The sequence below is a fragment of the Acomys russatus genome, chromosome 31, assembly GCF_903995435.1.
Source record: "Acomys russatus chromosome 31, mAcoRus1.1, whole genome shotgun sequence".
Taxonomy (NCBI): domain Eukaryota; kingdom Metazoa; phylum Chordata; class Mammalia; order Rodentia; family Muridae; genus Acomys; species Acomys russatus.
The window spans coordinates 4,020,937-4,034,347 of record NC_067167.1 but is presented as its reverse complement, the minus strand read 5'-3'; the positions used below and the strand labels follow the sequence as shown (position 1 = coordinate 4,034,347).

At 54.8% G+C, this 13,411-nt stretch overlaps 1 protein-coding gene across 1 annotated transcript in view; it reads left to right on the top strand.

The window, feature by feature from the left end:
• Positions 1-13,411, top strand: part of Ptprs (protein tyrosine phosphatase receptor type S) — a 47,207-nt gene that overhangs the window by 20,024 nt on the left and 13,772 nt on the right. The window contains exons 7-11 of the mRNA XM_051172822.1: positions 3,639-3,908; positions 5,859-6,440; positions 7,016-7,149; positions 7,449-7,593; positions 12,468-12,773. Coding sequence (XP_051028779.1) covers positions 3,639-3,908; positions 5,859-6,440; positions 7,016-7,149; positions 7,449-7,593; positions 12,468-12,773 — 1,437 coding nt within the window. The remainder of the gene's footprint in view (positions 1-3,638; positions 3,909-5,858; positions 6,441-7,015; positions 7,150-7,448; positions 7,594-12,467; positions 12,774-13,411) is intronic.

The following is a 13,411-nucleotide window of genomic DNA, read 5'->3' as shown; positions in this document are numbered from 1 at the left end:
AATTTGGGGCGGGGGTCCCTCGGGGGCCCGTCCGTCCTGTGGGCTCTGTGCTCACCTTATTTCCGAATGCACCTCAAGCCTGCAGCCAAGGGGTGGAGGAACAAAGCGGGTGGGCGACTGCCCAGAACTGGGCAGAACACAGCATCAGCCATGACGCCCACTGGCTGGGAGGGTGCACGGAGGGGATGAGAGCCACTTCCTGCCGATAGCACCGGCCATCTACTGCGGACTCCGGCAAACCAACCCACTTCCTGCAGGACGTAGAAAGTGGAGCCCAGCAGCAACGTTTCTCAGATGCCTCAGACACCTCCGCAGCTGACTGGCTTGTCCATTTAGTGATGGGAGCAGTTATTTAACTGACGGTCACTGGCCGTTTAAACGGTAGTGGCTGGCCATATCAGGGTCCCATCTAGTGTTTAGGCCACAATCAGCCCTAGGTGGAGACTGCATATTCAGGTCATCTGTGGCTTCTATGTTCTGAAAACCATGGTCCCTTCTGCACAGCAGCGCCCTCGATGTAAACTGAGGCTGGGTCAGACGTGAGCAAGGCCACTAGAACCAGAAACCTGGTCCTCGGTGAGCTGTGTGAGCCCTGGACTCTGCCCCTTTGGGGTTCCGCATGTTTGCCTAAATGACTGCTCCACCAGCTGCCTCTGGGTGTGAGGGCCCTCAGTGAGGCTCAGGGGGGCCCATGGCTCACTTGACTGAGTGTTTTCACCCTCTGTGTCCCCCAGCAATGATGCACACGTTTGTACGAACCTGCATAGCAAGAGAGAGACACTCAGCTAAGCACGGCTGCTCCAGGACAAGTGGTGGAGGGCGGCAGGCATGGCTTTGAGGTTGACAGCTCCTCATTCTCCTTAGCTTTGTCACCTCTCTGACTGGCTGCCTCCTCCTCTGATGTAGACCAGGCTTGTTGAGTGGCATCAAAGAAAGCAGCCGTGCAGCCCAGACCTCCAATCCCAGTGTCCAGCTCACGACAGCTTGAGTATAGCGTGTGTGAGCCATTAGGCACACAGGCTCAGGCCTGCCACCGCAGCCTTCAGGGGGCTGAGGCTAACCCATTGCCATGAGCTAGAGGCCAGCCTGGGCTATAGAGCAAGACCCTGACTGATGGAGATAGAGGATTGGTAATGGCTGCTGTGACTGAGGTGGCAGAGATGGGTGGCTGAGAGGTAACCAGTTGAATCTTTAATCACTGGGGGTTTGGGTAACAGTTTTGGCAGCTCCATGCCTGGGCTGGACATGGACCTCTGCTCTGTCCACTCATAGCCCGATCCCTGCAGGTCGGGGCCTCAGCCTCTGCAGAGGTCATAGTGTGCCTGAGGAAGGTTCAGGGGAGTCTAGAGAGATGGAGGTCTGGGTCTGGGTTGGTCTGTCCCGAGGATGCCTTCTCTGGGGGTTCTTGCCCGTCGGGCGCCACACTGTCCAGCCAAGGCCTCTGGGTGCTGGGTGGCGAGGCCAGATGCTGTGTTCTGTTGGCGGGGAGGGGCCCGGGCATCTCCTTGGGGCAGCCACAGCCCTCCTCTGTTCAGACCCCGATTTTCAACCCCACACCCATTCCATGTTTCTCTTCCTGCTTTGACTGTTGTTTCCTTTCAGGGCGCTTTTGTTTGGTCTTTAATTTTCTGTTCTTGCCTTTTTATTTTTTTAATTTGTTGCCTACCCCCCCCCCCCCCCGTCCCCTCCTGGTTTTGGTTTGGACGTCAAATGCCGTCTTCTGTCCTGGATTAATTAGCCTCTCCACACTCATTCCCACTCATTCCGTTTCCATGACAACGCAGCCTCAGCACCTCCCACCCTGAGCCTCGCTGTGGATGCTAGCAGCAGGTGGCCACCCCTGCTCCTCACCCTCCACCCAGCCCTGTCGGAACTGTGCCCTCCATCCCTGTCCCACCTCTCCTCCAGCCTGCACGCCCCCCCTTCCCTAACCCTCCCCTCCATCCCGTGTCCTCCATGACTCTGGACTTTTTGTGGGGCTACGTTTTCGGAAGGGTTCCAGCCTGCAGACCTTTGCCCCATCTCAGTGGCACCCCATCCCCCTCTCCTTTGACATTCACCTGGATTCAGAAAACAACCTGGGAAGCCTGCCTAGAGAATCAGACTGGAGGGACCTGGCAAGGGCTGTGCTCTTTCCTTCTTCGAGGCCCCCTCAATAGAGCAGATGAGCTCTTAACAGCAGTTAGTGGGGCTGTGCTTGTAGCACCGTGCGACAGGTGCAGCCATGGGTCCTTCATGAGTCCCCTCCCGTCAGTCTTCACCCACACAAGGCCATGCCCCCCCCCACCTTTGGCTTCTTTGGGCTCTGGTTGGGCATCACTCTGAGCCTCCTCACCCCTGGAGGCCTCTCTCCGAGGCTCAGTTCCCCATAAGTGTCCCACATTCACCCCGGAACCCACCCAGCTTCTGAAAACGGAGCCCTGGAAACGTCCTGCTGCCTTCCTAAGCCTGCAGGGTCTGCAGAAGGCGGCATCCATTCCCACCCACTAAGGAGCGCAGCGAACATGCCCCTGCCCCCAGCGTTCCAGCTCATCGGCTCCTTACTGTCAAGAATTCTCAATTGTGAATTATTATTAAATATCCTATCTAATGGTTCTGCCAGGGCTGATGTGGCAATGTGTCCAGTTGCATTGCATCACATCTGCGGGAGTTCCATGCAGCACTGAAGAGGGCCCCCCTCTCTGTCTCTTTCTGTCCCGGTCCCATCTCTCCTCTCTCCTCTTTCTCCTCATCTCTGCCTTCTCCCACCATCTGAGACCCACGCTCCCCTTCCATCAGCACCTCTCTCTCTCTCTCCCTCCTCCCTCCTTCCCTCCCTCTCCCCCTCTCTCTTTCTCTCTGTCTCTGTCTCTCTCTCTCTCTCTCTCTCTCTCTCTCTCTCTCTCAATCTCTCTTTTTCTCTCTCAATCTTTTCTGCATGATGTTTGTGATTTTTGAGAGCTGCATCTATCGATGGAAACTTGTCCAATCCGACAGAAGCTTTTAGCAGGGTTTCTAACACCCTAACACCACAAAAATTTCATTAGCATTTCTCATCTTTCCCTTGAGGGATCAGATCCAGAGGCCATGGAGGTCCCTGGTCCTTCCACCTTCCCGGCCCCTATCTTTTATGATCTGTTCTGTCCTTATTTCTCAGGGGGGTGGCAAAGTACACCCCCACAACCCCTATGTGTGTTCCCAACCCCAGCCCGTGGCACCAGAACCTTCCATGATAGTTTCCCCTTCTCGGGAGCCCACGGAGGGGGCTGCCCACTGGAGCCATGTCTCTCCACAAAGATGAGAAACTGCCGATAAATTTTTGTGTGTACTTCCGTGCTGTGATCAGCAACTGCTGGTCGGGGAAACCCTGTTGCTATGAGATAACGCTTCGTGTCTCACTCTTGGTAGATCTATAGTGTTTGTGAAGTTCCTACCTTTGAAGTTTCCTTTGTGTTGGAATTTGTTTTTATAATTTGTTTGGTTTGATTATTTTTGTTGTTCTGTTTTCATTTGGGGGAATGAGTAACCGGGGACTGTAATAGCCCTGTTTATATTTAAATGGCTTTTTACCCTTTCCCTCCCCCCCCTTTTCTCTTTCCTCCTTCTCATCCTGTACCTTCCCCCACTCTCCTGCCAAAAACCGCCGCCTGCCCCCCTAGTCCGCCGCGTGGCCCCCCGCTTCTCCATCCTGCCCATGAGCCACGAGATCATGCCCGGCGGGAACGTGAATATCACTTGTGTGGCCGTGGGCTCACCCATGCCCTACGTGAAATGGATGCAGGGGGCCGAGGACCTGACACCCGAGGATGACATGCCCGTGGGTCGGAATGTTCTAGAACTCACGGATGTCAAGGACTCAGCCAACTATACTTGCGTGGCCATGTCCAGCCTGGGCGTGATCGAGGCCGTGGCTCAGATTACTGTAAAATGTAAGTCGGGTTCACAGTGGGGGAGGACATGACAGAAATCCTAGATATCTCTATTACCATCAGAACAGTAGCAAAAGTTACAGTTATGAAGTGGCCATGACAATACTTTCTGTGGTCGGGGGTCACCACAACATGGGGAACTGAATGAAAGTGTTGCAGCCTTAGGAAGGTTGAGAACAGCTGAGCAGGAGGGGGTGAGTGAGATGCCGGGATAGCAAGAGGGTCAGGAATCTGTGGCCAAGTTGGGCTACACAGCAAACTTTTGAGACCCCAGGGTAAAGCTGTCAGTTTCCCAGAAGGGTCAGGTCCCGGGAAGGGTGGGTTTGATGGGAAGTCTAAAAGTTTAAGAGGTGATTCCGACACTGGGATGGAGGCAGCCTCTATCAAAGCCCTGGGGCTCCGGGGAGGGGAGTAAAGACTTCTAGTGGCTTGAGTTCTCAGTGGTAATCCAAGACTGAGCTTTAGGAGGAGGGCCCGTGAGCCCCTGCCCTCCACTTACTCAAATGAAATGAAGTATTTGGAAGTAGAGTTGAATCCAAACACTGGGCAAGCGCACAGTGAACATCAGCCGACGCCAACTACCGTTGGTTGTGCTGAAGGTTGAATGTGTAACTGCCAGGCCTTACTGTGGGGTGGGGGGGGGGGGGGGGGGGGGGGGGTTATAACAGCAGGATATAAAACCCAGGCCTTCTGATGAGAAAAACAGATGGAGAGGAGAGGGGTCCAGGTGACACTGCCTGCTGTGGAGGAACGTGGGAGCCACCTGTCTGTTCAGGGACAAAGTGTTTCAGGTGTGGAGAAAGCTAGTGTGGAGTGGGACAGATGGAAGCCCTGCGTGGCTTAAAGAGTGAACGTGGAGAGAGACAGACCAGGGCTGCACGGACAGCTCTAATGGCAAACACTGCTGCTTTGTAAATGTCTTCTGTCTCACAGAGTAGGGTCAGGACAGGGCCTTACTGTGTAGCCCAGGATAACCTGGAGTTTGTCGCCCTCCTACCTCAGCTCTCAAGTAATGAGATGACAGGTGAGCTGTACCACCCCTGCCTGCAAATACTGTCCTGATGGCACATGCCCATTATCCCAGCATTCAGGAGGTAAGGCAGGAGGATCAGTACATAGTGAGTTCAAGACTAGACTGGGCTGCATGAGGCCCTGGTTTTTTTGGGGTTTTTTTGTTTTTGTTTTTTTAGACAGAGTTTCTCTGTGTAATAGCCCTGGCTATCCTGGACTTACTTTGTAGACCAGGCTGGCCTCACTTTGTAGACCAGGCTGGCCTCAAACTCACAGAGATACGTCTGCCTCTGCCTCCCAAGTGCTGGGATCAAAGGTGTGCGCCATCACACCTAGCTCTGATTTTTTTTTTAAGTAAATATTTTCAGGTTAAGCACTCCTCTCGGACAGTAGTGTGCAAGTCAGCCATTAACAGTGTCATAGTTGCGATCTTTGGTTTTGTTTTGTTTTGTTTTGAGATGGTTTCTCTGGGTAGCCTTGGCTGTTTTGGACTCGCTTTGTAGACCAGGCCTCGAACTCACAGAAATCCACCTGCCTCTGCCTCCCAAGTACTGAGATTACAGGTATGTACCACCACACCTGGCTAGGCGTTGTGTTCTAATGAAGCTTTATTTAATAACTTTGAAACTGTGAGTGATGGGCAGTGGTGGCGCACGCCTTTAATCCCAGCACTCAGGAGGCAGAGGCAGGTGGATCTCTGTGAATTCGAGGCCAGCCTGGTCTACAAAGCAAGTCCAAGCCAGCTAAGGCTACACAGAGAGACCCTGTCTCGAAAAACCAAAAAATAAAAAAATGTAAAAATAAATTTAAAAAAATAAAATAAAATTTAGGAAACTGTGAGTGATGAGATGAGTGGGGTTATTAGGCCTGAGTGTTTGCTGAGGAAACTGAGACTGAGGTGAGTGTGTGGTCTTGAGACACCTCACCTCCCTCCTACAGCACTGCCCAAAGCCCCTGGGACTCCAGTGGTGACAGAGAACACGGCCACTAGCATCACCGTCACATGGGACTCGGGCAACCCTGACCCCGTGTCCTATTACGTGATTGAGTATAAGTCTAAGAGCCAGGACGGGCCGTACCAGATCAAAGAGGACATCACCACCACACGCTACAGCATCGGCGGCCTGAGCCCCAACTCCGAGTACGAGATCTGGGTGTCGGCTGTCAACTCCATTGGCCAAGGCCCCCCCAGCGAGTCAGTGGTGACCCGCACAGGCGAGCAGGCACCGGCCAGCGCTCCCAGGAACGTTCAGGCGCGCATGCTCAGCGCCACCACCATGATCGTGCAGTGGGAGGAGCCCGTGGAGCCCAATGGCCTAATCCGGGGCTACCGCGTCTACTACACCATGGAGCCCGAGCACCCAGTGGGCAACTGGCAAAAGCACAACGTGGACGACAGTCTCCTGACCACGGTGGGAAGCCTGCTAGAGGACGAGACCTACACCGTCCGAGTGCTGGCCTTCACTTCGGTGGGCGACGGGCCGCTGTCAGACCCCATCCAGGTCAAGACACAGCAGGGAGGTGAGGACTGGGGAGCAGGTCCCCCACATGCCTGCCGGCGGGGGGGGGGTTGTGCTAGAGTCAAAAAGGACAGAGTTAACCCTGCACATCTGAACCCCTGTCCTCCCATAGGCCAGCTCACCTGTTCATCTCTTGACTGCCTGCAAGGCACACCATTCCTCCCCATAGTCACTGGGGTGGACACACACACACATATGTTGTCATTGCAGTGTCACTTTTTAGACAATAAATGTGTACACCTTGAACCTCAGCACTAGGGTGGGGCCCAGAGTCAGGCAGATCTGTGTGAATTTGGGGCCAGCCTGGTTTACCCAGCCCCAGGCAAGTTCTATTGAAAGGGCTGGGTACATCCACGCAGTGTCCTTCCCTGATGGAAGAGGCGGTGGCCGGGTGCTTCCAGGGTACAGTTGCCCAGGAGAATAGACAGAAGGACTCGAAGCGTCCTGAGCTGCGCAGACAGCAACGTTGGGAGCCTGGTTTGGGGCTGGAGCCCCCTGGGTGGGTTAGATAGCCTGGGAGGACCAGTGTCCCCACCTTGGCCGCTTGTCCATCCCTCATGTGTGCTTCTCCCCCAGTGCCTGGCCAGCCCATGAACCTGCGGGCCGAGGCCAAGTCGGAGACCAGCATAGGTCTCTCGTGGAGCGCACCAAGGCAGGAGAGTGTCATTAAGTATGAACTGCTCTTCCGGGAGGGCGAGCGAGGCCGAGAGGTACCTGGGCTGGGTGGGTGGGTGGGCGGTGATGAGCTTGGTTGGGCCTGCTGTGCAGGCCTTCATGGCCTCCAGTCAGCGCTGGCTTCTTACTCAGTCCCCTTCCGCCTTCCATCCCTCCACCCATTCTTTGTCCATCTTGCCTCCATTCTGCACGTCTCTGTCTCTCGGATCTCTCTGTCTCTGCGGTGCCTGTCTCTTCATCGGTCACTGTCTCTATGTCTCTGCCTCCTGCACTCTCCTTCTCTGTCGCTTTGTCCCTGTGCCCCTCCACCCGCCTCTGCTCCATCCGTTCTCAGGTGGGGCGCACCTTCGACCCGACCACAACCTTTGTGGTAGAGGACCTCAAGCCCAACACGGAATACGCGTTCCGGCTGGCGGCACGCTCGCCGCAGGGCCTGGGCGCCTTCACCGCGGTCGTGCGCCAGCGCACGCTGCAGGCCAGTACGTGTCTCTCAGCGCCTTGTCCTTGGGGGAGGGGGGTGGTGCAGTGGCCAGTGACTTGGCCTGAGCCCCTGGGTGGGGGTACAAGGGGGGAGGTGCCTCCCGCCTGGCCTGCCTCAGCCTTGGCCATGTCTGCCTGCTGTGCCTCAGTTTCCCCAGAGCAGGGTGGGTCTCCCTATGGGGATGAGACTGGCACAGAAAGGCCCTCAGCCACTCACTCCTTCCTACTCTTCCTGGACACGGGACCACTCCTGTCCCCAGGATGTCCCTGCAGGGCCCAGGATGACAGCTTCTATCCGGTCCCTCTGAGCTCTTCTCACCTCACAAGGGCCATGGCCCTGGAAGCCTCAGGACAGGGTCCCCAGTGGCCCAGTTGCTCTTAGTGACATCAGTTTTGAGGGGCATGTGTGGCCCCTGATACAGGGTCCCTGGTCCCTAAAACAGTTTGCTGACCCTGCCTAGCCCTTTTGGGGCTGCCTCACACCCTGCCTGCCCTGCTCAGCTTGGCCAGCCATACCCTCTGCCGTTATGGCTCCTTGCACCTCCCCTACCCCCTCGGCCGGTCACCATGTGGCCACCAAAGACGTTCCAGAAGCATCTGCATTGATTGGCCCTCACTCCCAATATGTGTACTCATATGTGTCTTGGGCCATCAAGGGTGGTGTAGACTTGGGCCAAGGTTTCTCTGAGGGCAAGGGCCACAGAGACCTGGTCCCCTGCCAGCCTGCCCCCCAACCAATGCTTCTTCCCACCCTGCCCCACCCCGGCGCTCAGGCCCAGGTGGCTCTGAGGTGGCAGTTGTCAGGTGGAGGTCAGTGAGGGTGGCCTGTGGCCTGGGGCCACCGAGCGGCCGTTAGAGGTGGCCCACAGGTGAGTATCAGCCGGTCTTAAGCGGCTCACAAACACGGCCCACCCTGCGTGTCCCCTGCCTGCCCTGGGCCAAACACATGGCCCAGAGGAACCTTCAAACGACCCTGACTGGACACAGCGCATGCTTGTGCAGCTTCACGGCACACGTCCCACCCCAGACACCACGCAGGTTGGGCTGGATTGTGAAAGGTCATGACCTCTGAGGTCACCCAGAAAGCGTCTTCGGCCCAGCCATGTGTGCTCCAGGGCGGCCCAGGACAGGGAGTGGGGGAGAGGGCTCCCCTTCTCACCCCAAGACCCAGGGCCAGGCGTGTCCCCGGGGCTGTGGGCTCATTAGGCCCTGTCAAGGGTAGGTGCAGGTCTACCCGCTGGCCACTGCGGGTGTCCACAGACCCCGCCACCCCCAGCCACCTGGGAGCTGTGAGCGCCTCTCCCGGCCGTGAGCCACCAACCGCTCATAGCCTTGTAGCCGGCGCCGTTCCCTCTCGTAAGAAAGTCTGTTAAGTTAGCGCTTGAAGGAGTGGAAGGTAGGTAAAGACCAGGCGTCTCTGCGAGGCGTCTGTCTGTCTGTCTGTCTTTCTTTTATGATTTTTTTTCCATCATCGCCACCATTACCCTCGCTTCTTGTTTTATTATTGTTTTGGTTTGGTTTTATCGCGTTATCTTCCTCCCGTTTCAGTGGAAGCACCCTTCCAGCACATTCCCCAGTGGCTTATTTTGTTTCCATCACCCCTGCCTGACTTCCCCCACCCCCGGGCACTTTGGATTGGGGTGACTGGTCAAGAAATGGGCCCCACACCATCACGTGGCTGCTGTCCAATTTTTAGGAATGGGAGCTGAGCGATGGATCACTCCCCAGGGCCCACAGCAGCCACTGTCTTTGAGGACAAAGCTGTGCCTTACTTAGTTCTAGGTCCTAGTGTAGAAGGTCAGGGAATGCACACAGCAAACACTGACCTGATGCCAGACCCACAAAGGCATGGCACAGGGCTGGAGAGATGGCTCAGTGGTTAAGAGCACTATCTGCTCTTCCAGAGGTCCTGAGTTCAATTCCCAGCAACCACATGGTGGCTCATAACCATCTGTAATGAGATCTGGTGCCAGCAGGTGATGGGTCCCTGTGTGGCTTCTGTCTGCCACCTGCACAGGCCAAGGTCTGTGGTCCCCAGCTCAAGCCCAGACCACCCCTAACTGAGAGCTGAGCCTGAGTCCAAACCCTGCTGCTGTATGTACCCAAATGGGCACCTGCTCTTTCTGAGACCTTATCTCACAGTCTGCAAAATAGGATCTGCCCCTGGGCGTCCTAGAAGGTTAAGAGCTAATAAATCAGGATGCAGGGGGAGTCTAGCACCCAGTAGGTGCACACCCGACTCCAACAGTCAGACCAGTGGGCTTTGGAACTAAGTTTCCTTTCTGTCACCTGAGGCAAGGGTTCAGGGGCAATGGCTGAGTGGCCGTGGGTCATGTGTTGGAGCCTCCCCCAGGCCAGTAGACAGGGTCACAGAGAGCCAGTGTTAGAATCCATTTCAAAAGCCAGGCGTGGTGGCGCACCCCTTTAATCCCAGCACTCAAGAGGCAGAAGCAGGTGGATCACTATGAGTTTGAGGCCAGCCTGGTCTACAAAGTAAGTCCAGGACAGCCAAGGCTACACAGAGAAACCCTGTCTCGAAAAAAAAAAAACAAACAACAACAAAAAAGAATCCATTTCAAGCCTGAAAAGAGCATTGGGGGTGCTGGGTGCACAGCATATCAGCAATTTCCACAAGCTAGCCTCTGGTCCGTAGTAGGTCTACAAATATTTCCGTAGGCATGCCATTGTGAGGAAAATCCTGATATTTGGCCCAGCAAATAGTATATGCTCCTTAAATCTTGTTTGAAGTTTAAATACAGATCAGGACATTGGTGATAAGGTAAATCTGATGCCGGTGCATAGTAGGTCCCTAGGTCACCCAGGGCTCAGACAGCTCAGCTAGCCTCTTCATATGCAGTAAGCACTCAGTGCTGCTGGCTAGAAGGAAGCCGGCTTGGTGTCTGACACAGAGCAGGTTCTCGGATCGGCACCACTTCCGTTCTGTAAGGACTCCTGCCGCTCCAGGTTACTCATCTGTAATAATCACTCCAGCCATCCTAGTGTCAGATCATGACACCTGACACATAGTAGGTGCTTCATATATGAAGGCTAGAACTCAATCTGATAAAGGCCTTACCACATGGGCTGGCACACCACAGGTGCTTAAGCTAAAGCTCCTAATGGTACCTGACTGTAGGTGCCTAATAGATGACAACTCTTGTTTCACAGCCCAGTGACTGACATACAGCAAGTATTTGATACTTTTTTTTTTCTTCAGTAAATCCACTAACATAGTACTCAACACACAGTAGGTATTTAATGTGTGGTCACAATTAGCACAGACAGTGCCTGGCATGCACTATACGCTTAACATTCAAGGACTGTTGGTCCAGTGCCTGGCACACAGTAGGTATTTAATATATGTAGCCTATCAGCTTAATGCCCTGCACACAGTGGTTGTTTAATATGCAGGAACTGTTGGCCTAGTGTCTGAAACATAGTGTGTGCTTAATATTTGGGGACTGTTAGCTTAATGCCCAGCTCCCAGTAGGTACTTAATATGTGGGAGTTGTTGATGTTCTATAGAGTCCATAGTTGAGTGCTTGCCACACAGTAGGTGTTTAAAATGTGGACTCTTGTTTTTCAGTAGAGGCCCTAGCACAGCACTGGTGTAGGGCAGGTGATTGGGGTTTTGCAGTCTGACTTTCTGATGTAGCAAGTAGCATAATGCACATGGTAAACACTTACTATGGAAACGCTGCTGGGCTGCTGCCCGGCACACAGTAGGTGTCTCGTAAGATATGTCCGGTCCTAGTCTGGCCTTGCTACAGCAGGTCTCTGATGAACCAGCACCTCTATTACTTTGTAAGTCATCTGGCCTGCCAACAGGCACACAGTAGGTACTCAAGACACCCATCTTATTTTGAGTAAGGCCTAGGGGACAGTGGTGTCTAGAGTTGGTTGTTGGGACAGCCGTAGAGTCCCCTGTGGCTCAAGTGTTCAGGAAATAGATGAACCCTCAGCATCCTTTTTTTTACCCCAAATCTTCAGCACCATGCAAGGCACATAGTAGCTGTGCAATGAAGAAGTAAACACACTGTTGTCTGAGACACCTTGTGCATAGTCAGACCCTGTTTTCTGATTGCTAATCTCCTGGCAAATACCCAGCACATAGTAGGCCTTCGGCTGCACATGTCTCTAGCTTACTCTGTGAAGCCCTTGTTAAGGAGCTTGCATATTGCATGTACCTGTACATAGGGCTTCTCTATTCCTCCCTGCTTGGCATAGTACCCAGCACATAGTAGGTGTGGAGGTGGTAGGTAATTTTGCTACTATTCTTTGAGGCTCTTGTGCGGTGCCTGGCACATAGTAGGTACTCAGTTGATAGAGCCCCAATTGCAGTCCTTGCCATGGTCCCTGGCATGTAGTAGGAGTTTAGAAAATGAGTTCCCTGTTCCTTGAAGTTTGTGGCAAGTAACTGGCACACAGTAGGACCTCTTGGTATGTGGGGCTTCTATTGTGGCTTCCTTTGTCATCATGCCAGACACAGAGTAGGTGCTCAATTATTTTCTGTATTCTATTAAGCTTGTTATCACAGTCATGACACACAGTAGGTGTCTGATGACACAGTCAGTGGCAAGAGCATTTATCACCAACCTTCTTCCAGCACCTGGGGCACCACAGCTGCCCCATGCTGGAGACCTACTGTGCACCTGGCAGTCACTGTCCCATAGCAAGCTTAGCAGTTCTTGGCCAGCCCTCCCGGCCCCGCCCACCCACCCATCTCACCTTTGATTGACACCCGCTTCTTTTGGGTTCGACTTCTCTTTGGTTCGTTCTGTTTTGTTATCATCTTTTTATTTTCTCTTTCCCATCTTCTGTCCCTGCCCTCCCCGCCCATCCCACCTCCCTGCCCCCACGCTCTCCCCAATAGAACCGTCAGCCCCCCCTCAAGACGTTAAGTGCACCAGCTTGCGCTCCACGGCCATATTGGTAAGTTGGCGCCCGCCACCGCCAGAAACTCACAACGGGGCCCTGGTGGGCTACAGCGTCCGCTACCGACCGCTGGGCTCAGAGGACCCGGACCCCAAGGAGGTGAACAACATACCCCCGACCACCACTCAGATCCTTCTGGAAGCTTTGGAGAAATGGACGGAGTACCGTGTCACCGCCGTGGCTTACACAGAGGTGGGACCAGGGCCCGAGAGCTCGCCCGTGGTCGTCCGCACCGACGAAGACGGTAAGCACCAGGCCTGGCCGCGCCCGGGGCTGCACCCGCCCCTGGCAGCTTCGGCTCTGGGTCGGGGCTGGGGTCAGCGGGAGCCAGGAAGCCAGGTGGGAGCTGCTGCGCCTGGGGTGCCTCGGCCACAGGTAGCCCGAACCCGGGGCGCCCTCCATCCCAGGTGTGCCTCTAAAGTGGCCTCCTGAACCCTAGACCCTTGGTGACCCTGCATCATCTGCCTGGAGGCAGGCAGCCACCTCCACCGACATACACCCACGGTGGGTGGCCTGTTAAAGAGTCCAGAGGGCTTGAAGTGGGAAAACCATGTGACAGGCTAGTGTGAGCCACACGCTGGGAGCCGTGAATCGCAAGAAACAGTGAAGTGCAGTTAGTGCAGGGAGGGAGGGTCTGGACCTGACAAGCTGAGAAATCGATCCAGGGGGTGATGGCATTTAGGAAGCTCTTATCTGATTGCCTAGTGTGTCCCAGCTTTGTAGTCACCTGGGATTAAGGATTCCACTTTCCAAGCCTTAGTTTGTAGGCCACAGGGATGTGATCAGTTGGGGGTGGGGTGTGCTAAGGATGGGACCTTGGAGAGGGGCCCAGGCTCTGGGGACTGCAGTGGTCACTGTGTGGTGCTGCAGGAGGTCCCGGGA